Source organism: Zeugodacus cucurbitae, chromosome 3, assembly GCF_028554725.1.
Source record: "Zeugodacus cucurbitae isolate PBARC_wt_2022May chromosome 3, idZeuCucr1.2, whole genome shotgun sequence".
Taxonomy (NCBI): Eukaryota; Metazoa; Arthropoda; class Insecta; order Diptera; family Tephritidae; genus Zeugodacus; species Zeugodacus cucurbitae.
This window is the reverse complement of record NC_071668.1, coordinates 18,200,153-18,219,238: the sequence shown is the minus strand read 5'-3', so window position 1 is coordinate 18,219,238 and position 19,086 is coordinate 18,200,153. Positions and strand designations below refer to the sequence as shown.

At 36.6% G+C, this 19,086-nt stretch overlaps 4 protein-coding genes across 4 annotated transcripts; all 4 read right to left on the bottom strand.

Annotated features, from left to right (window-relative positions):
- Positions 1-1,937: 1,937 nt before the first annotated feature.
- LOC105215092 (uncharacterized) lies at positions 1,938-9,665 on the bottom strand. Its single transcript, XM_054226540.1, has 6 exons — positions 9,408-9,665; positions 4,660-5,217; positions 3,946-4,595; positions 3,536-3,665; positions 2,930-3,481; positions 1,938-2,792 (listed from the first exon to the last, which is right to left on the bottom strand). Exons 1-6 carry the CDS (start codon positions 9,511-9,513, stop codon positions 2,137-2,139), a joined length of 2,652 nt encoding a protein of 883 aa, XP_054082515.1. The 5' UTR covers positions 9,514-9,665; the 3' UTR covers positions 1,938-2,136.
- Positions 9,666-10,404: 739 nt separating this feature from the next.
- LOC105215079 (chitinase-like protein Idgf1) lies at positions 10,405-12,285 on the bottom strand. Its single transcript, XM_011188827.2, has 3 exons — positions 12,048-12,285; positions 11,428-11,979; positions 10,405-11,157 (listed from the first exon to the last, which is right to left on the bottom strand). Exons 1-3 carry the CDS (start codon positions 12,160-12,162, stop codon positions 10,505-10,507), a joined length of 1,320 nt encoding a protein of 439 aa, XP_011187129.1. The 5' UTR covers positions 12,163-12,285; the 3' UTR covers positions 10,405-10,504.
- A 973-nt stretch (positions 12,286-13,258) lies between these two features.
- LOC105215081 (fibrinogen-like protein A) lies at positions 13,259-14,588 on the bottom strand. Its single transcript, XM_011188828.3, has 3 exons — positions 14,311-14,588; positions 13,719-14,246; positions 13,259-13,642 (listed from the first exon to the last, which is right to left on the bottom strand). Exons 1-3 carry the CDS (start codon positions 14,583-14,585, stop codon positions 13,489-13,491), a joined length of 957 nt encoding a protein of 318 aa, XP_011187130.2. The 5' UTR covers positions 14,586-14,588; the 3' UTR covers positions 13,259-13,488.
- Positions 14,589-16,146: 1,558 nt separating this feature from the next.
- LOC105215082 (ryncolin-1-like) lies at positions 16,147-17,416 on the bottom strand. The gene is made up of 3 exons (XM_011188829.3): positions 17,114-17,416; positions 16,522-17,049; positions 16,147-16,457 (listed from the first exon to the last, which is right to left on the bottom strand). Exons 1-3 carry the CDS (start codon positions 17,335-17,337, stop codon positions 16,304-16,306), a joined length of 906 nt encoding a protein of 301 aa, XP_011187131.1. The 5' UTR covers positions 17,338-17,416; the 3' UTR covers positions 16,147-16,303.
- Between the last annotated feature and the right edge of the window lie 1,670 nt (positions 17,417-19,086).

Below are 19,086 nucleotides of genomic sequence, written 5' to 3'. Positions count from 1 at the left end.
TGTGCATTTCAGCAATTTGTTTATATTTCTTATTCACTGTAATTTTTTGGATTTCGGTAAATGTGGAATAAAAGGTTGATATGTTACCGTTACTATGCAACGAAAATTGTTTCATACTTTTCTCGTTCGTTGTAAAGTTACATTAAGAATGTTCTTGTGAGTTGGGTATTGCATGGAAAATATTTATATGTGCAAAACCAGTTTAGCGGATCTTTCTTACTGAGAGTGTCGCAGCAAAAACTTTTTTTGCTAAAATTTATATTCAAAATTATTGTGGGTGCATTAACTTAATGAATTATTAAAAATTTGATTACATTTATTTAACTTTAAGCCTAAAATGCCTCGTGGTACAAGTTTATCAGCCGAGGAACAAGTAATAATTATTGGAATGCATAAAAGCGGTTCCAAAATGGCTCTAGACCAAAGCGACATCGGAACTGTATCTCAAAATTTCTTAAAAACCCCACTAATTATGGTGTAGTGCGACGCAGCGAACGAAAAACAACATTGATGATCGGTGCGAAAGGATGATTCGACGGCTAGTAGTTGCGGACTTGATAAGCAGCAATCAAATAAGGACCTTGTTAAGACAGCAAATCATAATAAATATAATTTTTCCAATTATACATAAAAATCAGTTTCTGAAACATACCTACAAGGCATCTAAACCAACGCTAAAGAAATACACAATAAAGCACATTTGAGGTTTGCAAATAAATACCAAGTCTGTGCCGATGAGTGACATAATACAGTCTTTAGTGACGAAAAAAAAATTAAATTTGGTCGGCCCAGGTCATTGCAAGAAATATTGGAGAGATTCGCAAAGCGGTACCTTTATTTCATGGGCTGCATTTTGCTGCTGTGGAAAGCTATCTACATGTTTTATAATCACTCAAATTAATGCTAATATCAATGTACATCTTTTGGACAGCAAGTTAATACAATTTGCTGGCAATATTTATGGCATATAACTGGACATATCGAAAGGATAACGCTTCAATCCACACGAAGAACATCTTTACCGACCGGAAAATTCTGGTATTACAATGTGCAGCATTGATTTCGAACCTAAATCCTATTGAGGATCTCTGGGAGAACCTCTCAGCTCCTGTTTTCCAAAACGGAAAGCAGTTTGAGACAGTACGTCACCTTAAATTAGCCATAAAGCAAGAATTTGCCAATATTTACATAACTATTCTACAGTCAGTAGTTAATTCTCTGATTAATTTAGTTAATTTAGTTTTAAAATATAAGGACAATTCTACTGACTATTAAAATAAAAATTTATTTCAGTTAAACTCAAATGTATAGGCTTTACTGGTAAAAATAGTAAAATGCACATATAAATATTTACCATTAGCCTAAACTTCAATTTTGTTTTATAGTTTAAAAAATATTTTGAAATTTGTTAATTTTTTGTTTTTTATATCGTATAGATTAATAATAACAAACCTGCATACTGAGAAATATTTTGCAATTTTGTAATCTTTAATATTTTTTGCAAAAAGTTCATGCACATATAATTATTTGACTGAGGTATTATAATATAAAGTGAAGGAATCAGTTGGAATTCAAAATCGAGTTATATGGAAAGTGGTTGTGGTTGGGAACCGATTTCAGATATTTTCCACATTTCAGGGTGCCAAGAAAATATTATATACCGAATTTCATTGAAATCGGTCGAGTAGTTTCTGAGATACGGTTTTTGCTCCATAAGTAGGCGACGCCAGATCCCATTTTGTAAAAAGAAATATGAGTGCAGATTCTTTCTGTCATTCTGTAAAATTTAGTGTTTCTGACGGTTTACTGGTTGTCGAGATATATAAAAAAAACCTATATGGTAAGAGGGCCCCGCCCACTTTCCCAAAAAAATTACATTCAAATATGCCCCTTTGACTACATGGAAAAACCAAAAGCCTTCTTAAGCTACACAGCAATTAAAAGGTCAGTTATTAAACATTTTATTTTAACTCAAATAACAAAGAAAATATTAACAGTTATTAAATATAATAATCACAAGATAAAATCAACTACTCGAACATTACCTTTAGCTTCCACAAAATATGTATTTTCACAACCGTTTTACAAACAACAATTCCATTACACGCCTTATGTAACAGGCCAAACGCCTAAAGCTTAAAGCAACCTATATTTGATAGCGCGCAACATGGGGAACTTATCGCCGGTGCATTGACCACGGAAATCGTCCAAAGTGATGTCGAACAACGCGACACCGCCCAAATTCTTGGCCTTCACATACGCAGCTTTGCTGGCTGCGGTATCGGGATCTTCATAGCTGACCCATACACCGTTGGCGCCATCCTCATCGGCGGTATGGAAAGCATAAGTGCCATAACGCTTAGTAGGATCGCTAATACGACGTAGCGGTGCATCAGCACCTTTGGCGTTGACATTCGAAGGATTCGGTAGGCGCTGACATACTTCCAACCAGTTGAGTAGTCCTGGTATTTTGGTTATCGGACCGGCAGGTGCTGCACCCTCGGTGGCTGGCACCACTGGCAAACCAGTTGTACCGGAATCCTTAGACAACTTCCAAGCGCGTCCAAATGTTGGAATACCAACGTTGATCTTGCCGGCGGGCACACGTTGCAACAACCAATTCTCCACTTGGAAGTTGACATTATAATGTGGCAGACGATTTTGATCGTGCAGTTCATAAAGTGGTGCGGCGAAATCAGCTTCCTCGGGATTACGTTCAGGTGTGAGGAAATCGAAGGCGGCTAAATTTATCAAGTCCAAGCTGTCGGCTATGGCCGGTGCATCGAAGTACCCTAAGAGAGTGGAAATGTATTTAGAGTGTGGAATGCAGAAAGTTTAGAATGAATGACGACAGCAGTTTCGAAGTCAGTTAAATTGTACAATTATCGTTTCGTTTTCTGCCAGAAATTCAATTTCGTTATATACTTACAACTCGAGTTCACATTCGGCAGTACTGTCAGCGATAACAGTAAATTATCGGCGCGTAGTGTATTCTTGAGATCCTTAATCAAGTCCGTTAACTCTTCCTTATGTTCATTCGCCTTTTCATCGACTATGAAGTCACCAGTGAAGAATTTCTTGAAGCTCTTCCACACCGCGCCGGCATCCGTGTGCACCTTCCTCGGTTTGTTGCGTGGCAGTTGAAAAGCCAAATCGATGCCATCAAAGTTATAGCTGCGCAGAAAAACACGCGCGGATTCTATGAATGCGGTTTGCTTTTGACGACCTGCCTCCAAGAGATTAATATACTTCTCATGACCACCAGCATCACGATCACCGCCCACACTTAATATGAATTTGATATGTGGAAACTTCTCTTTGAGCGCCGTGATGGTGGCAAAGTGATGACGCTGTATATCGAGGTTTTCATTGAGGCTCATAAGCTGGAAGGTTTCCGGTTTGATGCCTACATAGCCGTAGATGACGTGTGTGCAAAACTGTAAAGCGATTTCCAAGTCAGCAGTGCTGAATTGTGCTGAACCTACAAAAGCAGTTATCAATGGAAGGAAAAATAAGTAAAATATAACCGTGTAACCTGAACGTGTGACGCCCTTTGAATCGTAAAAGCACACTAAATTGCGTTCCAACAAGGAAGCAGTAGTGGTCCAACGCACAGAACACACTATAAATGCTAATGTTACAAGTAAAACCTTCATCTCGAACGTCTAAACAGCTACAAATACGAAATGAAAATAATATTTTGCCAACGATGCTGACTTTTTCCTCAAAAAAATTCAGTGAGCTTTCTAAGAAACTTATCAGCGCGCATATATTTAGGGTTCAGCGAGATCACTGGAATATTGTTCATTGACGCGTTGCGATAAGCAAAACATATACATATATTGTGTAGGTAAAAAAAATCATTGTTTATTGAGCGTGAAAATATACAACAAAAGCAAATTCATAGATAATTTGTATATAGAAGAAAAAGGCAAAAAACCATTACAAACGAAACTTGGCAGCACGCAAAATCGGGTACTTATCGCCAGTGCACAGGCCCCGGAAGTCATCGTAACTCAAGTCGAACAAGCCAATACCGCCCAAGTTCTTCGAGTGCACATAGGCAGCCTTATTGGCCGCACTGTCGGGATCATCATAGCTCACCCACATGCCATGCTCGCCATTAGCATCGGCCGGACGGTAAGCATATGGGCCGTAACGTTTAGTGGGATCGTTGACGCGTCGTAGTGGTGCATCGGCACCCTTCAGGTAGGTATTTGCCGGATTCGGTAGTTTGCCGCACACTTCCGCCCAAGAGAGTAGGCCTGGCTGTTGGCTTTGCATGCCAGCCGCTGCGGGGCCCTCTGTGTCCTTGACGATGGGTGTGCCAGTCATGCCGGAATCTTTGGTCAACTTCCAAGCGCGTCCATAGGCAGCAATGCCGACATTAAGCTTATTCGCCGGACACTGTTGTGACAGCCAATATTCGACTTGGTAATTAACATTGTAGTGTGACAAGCGATTTTGATCGTAGAGTTCGTAAAGTGGTGCCGTATAATCGGCCTCTTGTGGATTACGCGCAGGTGTAAGGAAATCGAAAGCGGCCAAAGTGACAAAGTCCAAATTGCCGACGAGTGCCGGCACATCGAAGTACCCTATAATATGTGTTGTGTAGTTGAGTTTATGAAATGTGTAACAATTTACTAAGTTCTGACTTACAGGACGCATTGACATTCGGCAATACCGTTAGCGTTAACATCATATTATCGGGACGCAAAGCATTACGCACATCACGCACAAATGCCGTAAACTCTTCCTTATGCTGTTCGGCTTTCTCATCGACAATGAAATCGCCTGTGAAGAGTTTCTTGAATTTCTTCCACACCATACCGATGTCGGAGTGCACTTTACGTGGCTTGTTTTTCGGAAATTGAAAGGATAAATCCAAACCATCGAAACCGTACGAACGCACCAACGAATAGGCCGAGTTGATAAATGAGGTCTGCTTGACTTTTTCACCCTCCAACAGTTCGAGATACTTATTCGGATGTTCCGGATCAATATCTTGATCGCCACCAACACTCAGTAATACTTTCAAAGTGGGAAATTTACGCTTCAACGCGGTGACTTCGGAATACTGATGCTTGTACACGTCGAGGTCTTCGTGCAGACTCTGCACTTGGTAGGTGTTGGGATTGATGCCGGCATAACCGTAAATCAAATGTGTACAGAATTGTAAGGCAATCTCAAGGTCGGGTGTGAGCAGTTTGCCAAGTCCTAGCAATTGATTTTTGTTGTTGTTAAAAAATGTTGTTATTAATATTTATTGCGTACTTGTTGATGCAGAGTGCAATTGTTTGCTTATAAAAATATGGTGCGTGCATGCGTGACAAAAATACAAAACAACAACACAAATGTGACGATGTGGTGACATATAAATATGTACTCGTACGAAACGGACCATAAAGGGAACACACAACAATAGAGGGAGCAACGTGAACAAATTATCATTTCATCAAACGAATGTGGAAAATATAAATAACACACAAAAACAACAACAATAAAAAATACATTCTAAATCTAGATTTGCACGTTTGCTGCGCTTCGTTTGTCATGCGCAATGAATAATTAAACTTTTTTCTGACCTAAACAACCTCGGAGCAGCTGAAGTACCCCCCTATCCGCCACTGCACATAGCTGACTATCTGATGCTTGCGTCATTAACAGGTTCTTATTTATATCGCGTTGTGACTCACGCATCGGCTTGTCAGCGTATTAAAATCAAGAACTTAATGTATCCAGACTGAAATTAGTTTTTGTTGTCGTCAAATAGTGTTGAGTGTTGTTGGAAAGTATTGTATACAGAGTATATTTTTTATACCCGATCACAAAGTGGTTTATCAGAATGAGTAAACTTGATTAAACTATCTGACTGTCGGGTATTGAGATATCTTAGCAATACCTGACACATACATTTAAAATTTGAAACAAGTCAGGTTACCTGAGTGAGTATAATCAGAGAAGAGTTCGATCTATCAGTGTTACTTCTAAAAGAACTGAGTACTATTAGTATTTTAGAATCAAAACAGGATTGGTATGTTTTACAGCAAGAAAAAGAGGACATAGACCTTTTAAGAGTCCAATAGCAAAGGAAAAAATTTGAACATGAGAACTTGATACTAATAGGCTAGAAATTCGAGGCTGTTGCTTCCTGTTCGTTAGTTATTCGGTTTTATGTGGTGGGTCACAAACCCTACGCACAACCGCATAAGCGATAATATTGTCAACCTTGAAATCCAGCGCAGAATCACTCTTTCCAACAGCTACTACTTTGGACTGAGTAGGCAATTGAAAAGTAAAGTCCTCTCTCGACGAACCAAAATCGAACTCTACAAGTCCCTCATCATTCCCGTCCTACTTTACGGTGCAGAAGCGTGGACATTGTCAACATCCGATGAGACGGCACTAGGAGTTTTCGAGAGAAAGGTATTGCGGAAGATTTATGGTCCCTTAAACATTGGCAACGGCGAATACCGCAGAAAATTGAATGATGAGCTGTATGTGTTGTTCGACGACATCGACATAGTCCAGCGAATAAAAAGACAGCGGCTACGCTGGCTGGGTCATGTTGTTCGAATGGATGAAAGTGATCCAGCTCTGAAAGTGTTCGATGCATTACCCGCTGGTGGTAGCCGAGGAAGAGGGAGGCCTCCACACAGGACCAGGTGGAGAAGGAATTGTTTTCACTTGGTATTACCAATTGGCGCCAAAACTGCCAAAAGAAGAGATGCGTGGCGCGCTGTCGTGGACTCGGCTATAACCGCGTAAGCGGTGTCTACGCCAGTCAATTAGAAGAAGAAATTTGTAATAGATTCCAAGTGCTTTGTCGAACCGTGTCGATCTTTCTGAACCATTAAAAGGATAGATAGATAGTGTTCATAACTGGACACTTTAGATCTTCTGGTAACTAAACTTGATATTTCAAAAAAACGTTGCTTCGAAAATATACCATAAAATGAGAAATCTCACTCATCTCAACGAAATTTTGTGTTTAGCTTAGAGCTAGAACAATACAAGAACCATGGGTTAATAATGAAAAGTGTAAAATATAATGTGATAATTCTAGATCGAGTTTGGGGCCAAATCTTATTATAATAAAACTAATTCGATATATGTCAATAAAAGCCCATTTCATGTAGAAAATATGCAGGTAACATAAAAAATCTCAAAAATTCCATGAAACGTTCTAAATTGCTTGCAGTAAAAAATTTTCTTGAGCGTTACTAATTTTCGGTACTGCCCGAACTCAAGGCAACCTTAAAATATGTTTTATTGTATGTGACCGTCTACACTGTGGAATTTAAATTGATACTGATTCCCGTATTTCGCATTGTGTTTATATTAAACTGCTTTGTATTGAATTGTTTGCGAGCGCACTTAGTATGATGTGAATAACTATTAACAAAATAACACTACATAGGTATATTATAAATGCTATTTTTATATTAAAACTACATATCAGTTCCTACATATGTGAGCAGCGAGTTCACTGGGACATTTTGTTGAAACACTTGCTAATCTAATACGCGTCTCTTGCTTTACAACGTGACCCCACACTGATAAGCCATTGACCCAAAACTCTCTGCACTACATACCCTATCTATCTCTTGTGTTAACTGGGTCTCTCTTTGATACTCTCTCTCTCTCACTCACTTTTTCTCTCTAAGTGACTGATCTACAGCATCCGACGCTTTAAGTGATAATTTCACAAGCTGCTTTCGATCTAAACTTGTTTACTTACTAAGTCAGTATTATTGTCATTAATTTAGTACATTTTATGACCAGTGTTATTGTTGTAAATGCAAAACAATAAATATATGTATATAGCATAGCTTGATTGATTGAGTGTAGTTTTGAGTAATCAAAGCCGTAATCAGCAGTAAAAAAAGCTGTAGTCAATTGCTTTGGATTAATTACTTCCTTGGAAATTTATAATTGATTTCAACGTAAAGTCAAAGTAAAGTACATTTGCTTAATTATATTTATATTTCTTTATAATTTGTTCAATGAAAAACATGAATCAATGTGTATCTGCCAATAAGTTCAGCTAAGGCTTCAGATCGAAAAAAAATTAATAGATTCTTGGTGAACCCAAACTTTGGATATCTCAATATGTTTCAAGCATATAAATATCGTCGAAAAAGGAGCTTTTGTGAAAATAAATCGCTCCCAAAAAATCTATTTCATAACAAAATTACAAACGATATATATAGTTTTCGATTTAACAAGAGATCAACAAGTATTATTTGAAAACATTAGGAGCCTTCGCTATGCCAAGGTAGTTGAAGTAATTATATAATTTTATTGTTGTTATTTAAATTTTCTGACTAGAAAGAACGAAAGAGAACCAAATTTCATTCATATAATTCAAAATGTCATTGAATAGAGTTTAAGAGATCTCAGTTAAACTTTCATAACTCGAACTTCTATAACTCGAAAATCTCCATAACTCAAATTCTTGAATTGGCAATCGATGTCAAATTTCATACAAATTACTATCCGCAACTCGGAAGCCTTTCTAATTCGTAGTTTTTTTTGTGGATTATGGTGATTTGAGTTAGGCAAGTTCAACTGAACTTTAAGTCCAATTGACATACAAAATACTCTATAGGTAAACCGCTTTTCAGAAATAGATTTTTATAAACTTCGCACGAGCTGCCGAAATACCGATACTCTAGCTCACAGATGACACAAAGCTCGAGATTCCCATCCAAATGACACTGAATTATTTTTGTTTCCAGAAAAGTGAGATGCCTGAGAATTTTATTTCTACGGAACAGACAACAAAAAGACACATTGTGTTTCCAGGATTAAAATTGAAGTTTGTTCCGAACTTTATTTGGGAAAAATAATTATCGGAACTTAAATGATACTATTATATTCTTGCTCCCGAAGAACTTATTCGAGAGTAAATCTAAAATAAATATCTCTTTTCGTGCTAGAAGTGCTAAGAATTACATATTTTAACTATTCGAAAGTATCTTTTTTCGTGCTAGAAGTTCTAAAAACTACATTTTTTAACCATTCGAACGGAGTTGGAAAATCGAAATGAATCGCAGAAAACCTAATCTATACCGTCTGCGAAGAACTTTATCGAGTCCCATATTTTCATTATTTCAAATTTATTTTAAACCAAGCTTTTCTTTATGCTCAAATCTTTACAAAAACACAAAAAATTCCAACGAAAAAATTAACCTTCAAATCAACTAAAATTAGCGCTTTTACTTTCAATGGTCACACGTCCATACATACATACATACATACATACATACATACATATAAGTACATACACCGTTAATGAGGCGAGCAAACAAACTAATAAACAAACAACAACAAATGTCATGTCGTAAATGAGATTTATCTGGAAAATAAATATTTATCAGATAAACTTCCGATTGTGTACTCACCTTCGCGTATATAGCTGGCCGAGTCATAGTAGCAGACGAGATTAGCGGCACCCGTTTGGGCCACCAGCACACCCAATGCCAGTGAAAGTAAGGCGAATAATTTCATCTTACAATGAATACTGGTTTACCAAGTTGTAAAAAAAACAACAAATTCTATATTTGATAGCGCTTTTAGTAGACGCGTCGCATGAACTGCACAAAACAAAAGTAAAATCGAAACTAAAAGCGTAGATCTATAAATGTCACTGAGCAGTGCAAATGGATTGAATGAATGAACAGCTGGGCGTGAGGCGCTGTTGGAGTGTAAGCTAACAAAGCTCTACTTAAGCTCCACGCATAGGCAAGTGAAGGCTTTAGAGCTGGGTGGTGATGAGAGAGACGTACTGTAGAGCGAACAGCTGATCGCATGAGCTTTCAGCGAGGCTGAAGTAGTAAATAGAGCGTTCTGACAGCGGCGTATGTGATTTACGGACGGTACTTTTTAGTTTTAGGGATTGAGGGGTTTAAGAGTGTTCGAGGAGTGTTTGTGGATTTCGTGCGATCTTTGTTGCGTTGTTTGCGAATGAGTAAGCGTTCGAAATGCTGAGCACGGTGTAAATAATATTTACAAATAAATGCGTGATTCTAAATGCAAATTATTATTCTCGAACTTGTTTGGTATGCCAGCGGCTAATATGGGGATTAAGAGACGGCGACAATAATGAAAGATTGTTTGAAGTAGAAAAAAACAATATCGAATTTTTGTATGCAAAGTACATGCGGCGATTTGTTGCGGTACTTAATGTATAATTTCATCGTTTGAATAAATAAATGAAATAAACAACTTGCTATACATATGTACATACATACATGACAACAACAACGCATGAGTTGAGTAATCGTTTCAAACGAACAACACGTTTTCAGGGTCAAGTAAGGAGGTCATTATGCGGCGCGAATTTTCGTTTGATTTTGTTTTTTTTTTCTCACAGCGCTTATCAATTAAAACGCTACACAATTTGTAGTACACATTAGATTTTATTAAAATTGCTACAATCATTAATAAAGCAATACATACATACATGTATATACAAACACTAAACTAATCATAACAAAACTTATAAGAATTGCTTAATCGCACGCAATATGGGAAATTTCAGCCCTGTACACAAGCCACGGAAATCGTCATAACTCAAATCGTAGAGCGCCACACCGCCCAGACCCTTTGTGCGCACATAGCTCGCCTTGATCGATGCAAAGTCCGGATCATCATAGCTCACCCACATGCCGTGCTCACCATTTTCATCGGCCGGTCGGAAGGCATAATTGCCATAACGCTGCACCAAATCGATTACCTTGCGTAACGGCGCATTCTCACCACGATAATCGGCATTCACGTCATTTGGCATTTTGGCGCAAATCTCCGGCCAGCTCAGCAGTCCGGGTATTTGTGATTGTAGGCCCGCCGGTGCAGGTCCATCCGTTTCCGGTATGACGGGTACACCGGTTAAACCCGAATCGGGTGTTATGCGCCATGCGCGTCCATATGTGGCAATGCCGAGATTGAGCTTCTCGCCGGGACATTGATTCTGCAACCAATAATCTACTTGATACTCGATATTGTAGTGTGGCAGACGATTTTGTTCCGTGAGTGGATAGATTGGTGCGGTATAATCGGCTTCGTCTGGATTACGATTCGGTGTGAGGAAGTCGAAGGCTAGTAGATTGATGAACTCGAAATTGTTCTTGATTTTTGGCACATCGAAGTACCCTGCGGGTTACAGAGGATGATATAGGGTGAAAAAAAAAACAATTACCAAAAGTATTCAAGACAGATGTATCAAATGTGGAATGAGATGAAATCTTTCTTGCGAAATTCTTACTAATAGTCTCACAAAACTGTTTCGAAACTCAGTAAGAATTTTGATTTTGAATTTTAGGGTATTATGTCTATAAAAACTCAAACCTATTTCAATATATATAATATATGAACCACCGATGAAAGCTCTCAATAACCCAAATTCTTTGCGAAAATACTCACATGTCGAATTGACATTCGGCAAAACGGTCAACGCCAACGAAAGATTCGAACGCTGCAATGCCGCACGCAAATTTTTCGAAAATTCCGTAAACTGTTCCTTATGCACACCAGCCTGAGGATCCACAACGAAATCGCCGGTGAAGAGCTTCTTAAATTTCTTCCAATAAGAACCCACAGTACCATGCACCTTACGCGGCTTATTGCGTGGCAATTGGAAGGCCAAATCCAAACCGTCAAAACCATTACGCTTCAGCAACGCAATAGAGCTATCAATAAACTGCTGTTGTCCCTCACTGCCACTCTCCAGCAGGCCAATATATTTGAGCGGATTCGCTTCGTCCACATCACGATCGCCGCCAACGCTAAGGAACACCTTCATCTTCGGGTATTTCGCCTTCAACAACAGAATCTCGTGATAATGAAACATATCAAGATCGACATTGAGACTGTAGACCTCGTGTGTTTGCGGTTTAAGGCCAGCATAGCCGTAGATAAGATGCGAGCAGAAGTTAAGGCCGAGTTCCAGATCGGTGGGTAGTAATTTGGCGAAACCTGTAGGTTGATTGCCATTGAGTAATACGTGATGTATTGGTATTTCAAAGAAGCGTATATGTAATTACCTTGACGTAGATAACTCGCTGAATCATAGAAGCACACTAGGTTCTTATCGGCAGCCAAAGCGCTTGGCGGCGCTAGCAATGCCAATAGTAGCAATAAAGCGTTGAATAAACGCATTATTTTATTTTTTTTACAAATTTTTTAGTTTTGTAATAAAAATATTTGTTGTACGAACGCTGCTTGGAAATTTAGTAAACTTCGCTTGAGCGAGTAAAAATCAAAACTGATCGCGATTTTCGAAGTCAAACTACTCGGTCGTAGTTACGTAGTGTCATGCTGAAAGCTAAGCAAGTCCAAGCAACTTGCTTATCTCATAAGTCATAGCGTTGTCGCATTTGCTGTTTGTTTATTCGAAATTATCAGGTTTTCTGCTACTAGGAATCAAGCGCACTTGAGCAGCTTCATGTTTATATATATATTTTTTTTTTGTAAAATGCTCACGTCATACGTTTGTACTTCGACTAATTGAGTACTTGAAATTACAGATTCTTGCTCATTAACAACATTAGCGCAGCTCATGAGCAAGCTTCTACATACATATGTATGTACGTATGAAAGTATGAATTAACTTATGTAAATATTTTGCAATAATAAATATGTAAGAAGAAGAAGAATACTTATCGAGGCAGTTTCTAAGTGGAATAAGCTCAATTATAATATAATTTCAGATAGATTTTTTTTCCAAATTGTTTAAAAAAAATTTATTTAAAAAATACTTAAAAACTGTAAAATTTTTTGAACTAATTTAAATATTGTTATATGAAAACTAACTTTAACTAAAATCGGTTTAACCATTACGAATGCTGATAACTACAACACTCCCTTAAACCATTTAGATTACGTCCCTGTATATGAGTGCAGTTTTTACGTTTGTCCATTAACTTTTGAAATTGACGCTAAACGATTACATATTTTATACATATATACAGTGGCGGACAAGGAAATAAGTACAGTTCCTGTTAAAAAAAAAAACCTGATATTGGGAAATCCTTAATAAAACGTCTATTTTATTACGAATAAAAAACTTGCGTGCTAGCTTCGATGTATATTTCCAATGTCTTTGTATTCGCTAAAGTCTTTCAAAAGATACTATATGAAGTAAACAATTTCAGCTGCTAATCCACTTTAAAATCAAGCGGAACAATGGAAATCTTAATATATGTATACCATCCGGCGACTAATGAAAGAAACTGCTCGATTTCGCTGACAAGCAAACACATTTTTTATTATTTTTATTAAGATATCGCCTAAAGTGATTAATATCGTTTTCATGATAGAATCTAGATGCTATATGTTCAATTACACGTTTTTACACATTTTATAAACAAATTCGAAATTATAGACACACATCTGAGTATATTTGAAAATTAATTTTCATAATTGAATATAAAGGAGTAAAATAGTCCAACAACAGCATCCAAGCGGTTCAAATCCAATGAATTTTTAGGCACCTGCATTTAAATTGCGCAATAACAATTGTCTCAAGCAATTTCGGGTTGGTCGTATCATCATTTGCGCAAACGCTAACGATTCATCTTTTTCTATTGAAACCCAGTTAATACCGGCTTCATCATCGCCATAGCGTCCATTTAAGTGGCTATAAAGATACATACGTATATACATATGTGAATATTTTTATCATCATTTACAGCAAATTTTGTTTTTTTCCTTACCAGTTATAGCAACTTGCAAACCACCAAGCGCCTTTATACAGTTTTGCACAATTTCCTTTATCGAAATCATTATCACGATCATAAGTTGAAAATTTCGTTTCCAAATTTATACTGAAGGAGTCGCCAGCATTGCCGTTATAATTTCCCAATTTCTTCAAAGCGTAATCCTCCGACTCGTCAGCAATAACAAATTCCGTATATTTTGCATAGTATTCCATGCCATTACGTCTCCTCATTTGAACATATAACTCCTGTTCGCAGTCACTTATGAACGCATGTATTTTCTCTAAACCGATCCAATAGTTACCCGTTAGATCGCCAAATCCCTCCTTATAATCCATCCAATTTCTATAAAAATCTACGGAGTCGCTTTGACGCCGCTGTATAACTAACCATCCACCGAAATCCACGTCTTCTACACAAAACACTTTCAAGTCATCGATATCGAGATTTTGTAACTGAATATGGTATATACCATTCTTCTTGCTGTTACCTGCCGCTTCTGCGCAACTCGATAATTTTGGTACGCTGTAATGAGCAGTTAATAACTGTGAGTACTTGCGATAACTATTTTTAAGTTAGTCAGTATTACCGATTTGCAATTAATAGCTTTTCGATGTTCGACATTTTACTCTCCAATTTGGTTCCACTCTTTTGTACAACTTCCAAGTCGTCCATGAATTTCCGCACAACATCTATTTCCACATCACAAGTGCAAGCGTCCGTTGCATTTTGTTCAGTATCATCACTTAAACAGTAACGGATTTGAAAAATCAAGATAAAAAATAGCAAAATATTCAAAAAATTGCGAAACATTTTGCTGTGAGTTGCATGAACTGTTTGAGCGCAGATTTGAAACTGATGCATTTTGAAGAGATGCAAAATGTGTAAAATGTTGCGAACATTCGTTTTGAACTATTCAAAAAAATCATAAATCCTAGAATGTTGCGATAAGCAATTTTAAATGGAATAATGGTAATTATTATCAGTAGAGACAGTCTATTGCAATGTCGAATGTAAGTTGGGTTATATTATACTTATATTATATTTTTATTAATTATATTGATTAATTTATTGTGTGTATATTTCAATATTCTAGTATATAGACATAGCTATGCCTATATATATATATATATGACATAAAAAAAATATACTTGTTACAACTGCATCGGAAATATAAACAGAGAGTTCGACAATCAGAGGATTTTAGTTATTTTTTCTCTTATAAAACTGATTTAAATATGTACATACGTACTACTTTTGCATTAATTATTCATATATGAGCAAAAACGCAACTAAAATGCCCCTGAACATAAGAAAATCGTTTGCTGTTATAAGTGATAAGTTAAGGCATAACATATTATTTTCTTGATAAAGCTCTTAACTAAAATTAAGAAAAGAAAGGTTGCTTTCCTAGATGGACAACTGCCACGGACTACTGCTACGCTCACAAAATAGTGATAACCGAGAACCCAGAAAGGGCTATAACTAAGCCATAAATAAAGATACGAAAGAAAATTTGGTACAAAGAATCGCAATAGGGCGAGACATATTTGGATATAATTTTTGTTAGGAAAGTGGACGTGACCCCGCCCCTACTAATTTTTTTTCAACATATCCTGTAAACTACCTAAAGCTATATCAACCAAACTAACTACAGTCATTTCCTTTAGCCATTTCCTTTTACAGTCTAAAAATAAAGGAAATCGGATTATAACCACGCCTACCTCCTATTCAAAGGTTATGTAGAAAACTACTAAAAATGCTTCAATTTACTAAGTAAAAACACCAGCAACCTTGAATTATGTGTTAAAGATGGCACAGACAGACTGCTTTCAAATTTGTTTAAAAAATTTGAAATAGGCGTGTCTCCGCCCAATTATAGGTAAAAAAAAACCATATCTCCGAAACATATCCAGCAATATCTACGAAATTCGGTTCGACCCATTGCCTTAGCAACCCAATCTATAGTTTGAATGAACCAAATGGATTCACAACCACGCCTTTCGCTATACCACAGTTTCGTTCACAAAGCACCAGTGAAGATAAAGGTAAAAAACTTTGCACAAATACTGCGTTTCTAATGTGATATTGCCGTTAAATATGCTTTTAGGAAATTTTAACATTTCTCATATATTCTAAAGAGATGCAATGGAGATGTCTTTCTCATAATAGTGTGCAACCATGTCGCAAATTTTGCAAATTTAGGTCAATATTTCCTGTAGCCTCCCTATACCTCATACAATTTCCACTTTAAAAATTAAAACAATGGAAATCGTAACATATGTTTATCATTGGTCGGCTAGTGAAAGAAACTGGTCGATTTCGTTGATAAGCAAACACAATTTTATTATTTTTATTAAGATAACGCATACATTGATTAATGTAAATTCTTATATATACGTTTCCATGACATAATCTTGAAACTATATGTTCAATTACACATTTTTGGAGACACAAGCAAGTACAAATTGACAATTATAGACACACATCTGAGTATATTTGTAAATTAATATCCACACTTTAATAAAAAAGAGTAAAATAGTTTAACTACAGCACCCAAGCGGTTCAATTCCAATACATTTTTAGGCTCTTCCATTTAAATTGCGCAACATCAATTGTCTCATACAATTTCGAGTTGGTCGTATCATCATTTGGGCAAATGCTAATGATGCATATGTTTTTGGTGCAACCCAATACACACCGTATTTAGCATTACCATAGGGTCCATTTAGGTAGCTATAAAAATATATATATATGTAAATATTTATCATCATTTATAGTAAATTGTGTTTTTTCTTACTAGTTATAGCAATTTAAAAACCACCAACCGCCTTTAAATTCCTCTGCACAATTCCGTATATCTATATCATTATCACGATCATAAGTGGAAAATTTCATTCCCACATGTCTGCCGAAGGCATCCCCATTATTGCCTCTATAATTACCCAATTTCTTCAAAGCGTAGCTCTCTGACTCCTCAGCAATAACAAACTGTGTATATTTTGCATAGTATTCCTTGCCATTATGTCTTCTCAATTGAATATATAACTCCTGTTCGCAGTCGCTAGTGAGCGCATGTAGTTTCTCCAAACCGATCCAATAGTTACCCGTTAGGTCGCCGAATCCCTCCTTATAGTCCGTCCAATTTCTATAAAAATCTACTAAGTCACTTTGACGCCGCTGTATAACTAACCACCCACCGAAATCCACGTCTTCTACACAAAACACTTTCAAGTCATCGATATCGAGTTTTTGTAACTGAATATGGTATATACCATTCTTCTTGCTGTTACCTGCCGCTTCTGCGCAACTCGATAATTTTGGTACACTGTAATGAGCAGTTAATAACTGTGAGTACTTGCGATAACTACTTATAAGTTAGTCAGTATTACCGATTTGCTATTAATAGCTTTTCGATGTTCGACATTTTACTCTCCAATTTGGTTCCACTCTTTTGTACAACTTCCAAGTCGTCCATGAATTTCAGCACAACATCTATTTCCACATCACAAGTGCAAGCGTCCGTTGCATTTTGTTCAGTATTATCACTTAAACAGTAACGGATTTGAAAAATCAATATAAAAAATAGCAAAATATTGGAAAAGTTACGAAACATTTTGCTGTGAGTTGCAAGAACAGTTTGAGCGCAGATTTTAAATTGATGCTTACTGAAGGAGATATTAAAGTTAAATAAATAAGATGGTACGCACAATCGCTTATTTATACCAAAAATTATTATAATTCTTAGAATTTAGCTATAAACATTTTTAAAATAAATATTAATAATTATTATCAGTAGAGTTAGTTTTTGGCAATGTCGACAGTACTTAAATAGTTTTCTTTATTAAGTGTATATTTCAATATTCATGTATAAGTTGAATAAGTTTATTTGTAGCATATGTATGTACACTTTCCGTATTTAATTGGTATAAATCAAGCATCTGTTGAAAGTGTGTATGAAAGTGAATTCTTACTATTTCTTTTAAATGCTTATCACAATATTCTAAGAACTATGAAGAAGACGCGGATTTCGTCGGATGGTTAGTTATACAGCGACGTCAAAGTGACTCAGTAGTCTGTTCTTACTGATAACGAAAAAAACACATTTTTTGCTGTTTTTGTTGAGATTTATATACATATATTTTTATACAGTCACCTAAATGGGCGCTTGAGATGCGTGCGAAAAATTTCCAATTTTGTACTTGCTTGCGCTACTACAAATGAGACTAGATGTTCTCATAAAAACCATATAATATATGTAGATATATTTGATATTTGATGGAGTAACATGGGTTTCACTGTCTTAATCAATCTAGAACATCTCTAGAATAGTGTTCTAAAAAATCGATCAACCCGAGTAATAGTTTTTGAGACACAGTCTGAAGAAGTTGCAAGGTATAGGGTAGGTAGTATGGTCACTCAAACCTATAACCAGTGTTTCCAAAGTCATTTGTCAAGATACCTCAAGAACTACTCAGCCGATTCTGATGACGTTTTAGACAGATCTTGTGAGATAAAATTTACAAGGACTTGGATATTTAATTACTGCTATTGCTTTAAAAAATGCTAGTAGTCATAAGTTCTTATGGAGAGACCTAATTTAAGACCCTCTGGTACGCAAACTTCTCAAAAAATTAAAATACATCACTTCTCTAGAAATATCATAGATTTGATTGCCAAAAAACCGAACTGGTATAAGTTGAAAGAAATGTATGTATACCGTAATCCTTAAAACGAGTGGGGTAACATTTGCAGCTTAATAAGGTTAAGGTAAATTCACCACACCAATTTACTTGCGTCATTTTTACATTTTTACAGTTACTTTCTGGAACAATATGAATTTCAGTAATTTTGAAAGAAATACCAAAAGAAATACCTTTTACAAATTATAGAGGATATCTTACAACAAAAACAATTACAATTTTTTTTCTGCCATTTTTGTTGTAAATTTTAATTACTGCCCGCACGAGTGGCGCATTACTGTTGCATCTTAAAAGTGTATTTGAAAAGTCTTAGATGGAAATCAAATACACCTGAGCACACGCGACGCCCCCCCCCCCCACACCGCATCCTTTCGGTGTGCAGTAAATGAGTGCCATCGACAAGGATAATAACTCCGGTGAGGAATTTACTTTCAGATACTTGAATGGTTATTAGACACAATGGCAATGGCAATGTAAAAGCAGCAACAGGGGAGGAATGAAACCAACAAGCCATCTTCATCGGGTTACAATTATGTACATAAGCTCGTATTGCGAAAAGTTGGAAAAACTCATTTAGCATAGAATGGGGTAAGGCGTAAGGGATCCACTAGGGCTTAGCGAAATATTGTTTTGAAGTTATTATGATTCGTATACACGCAACT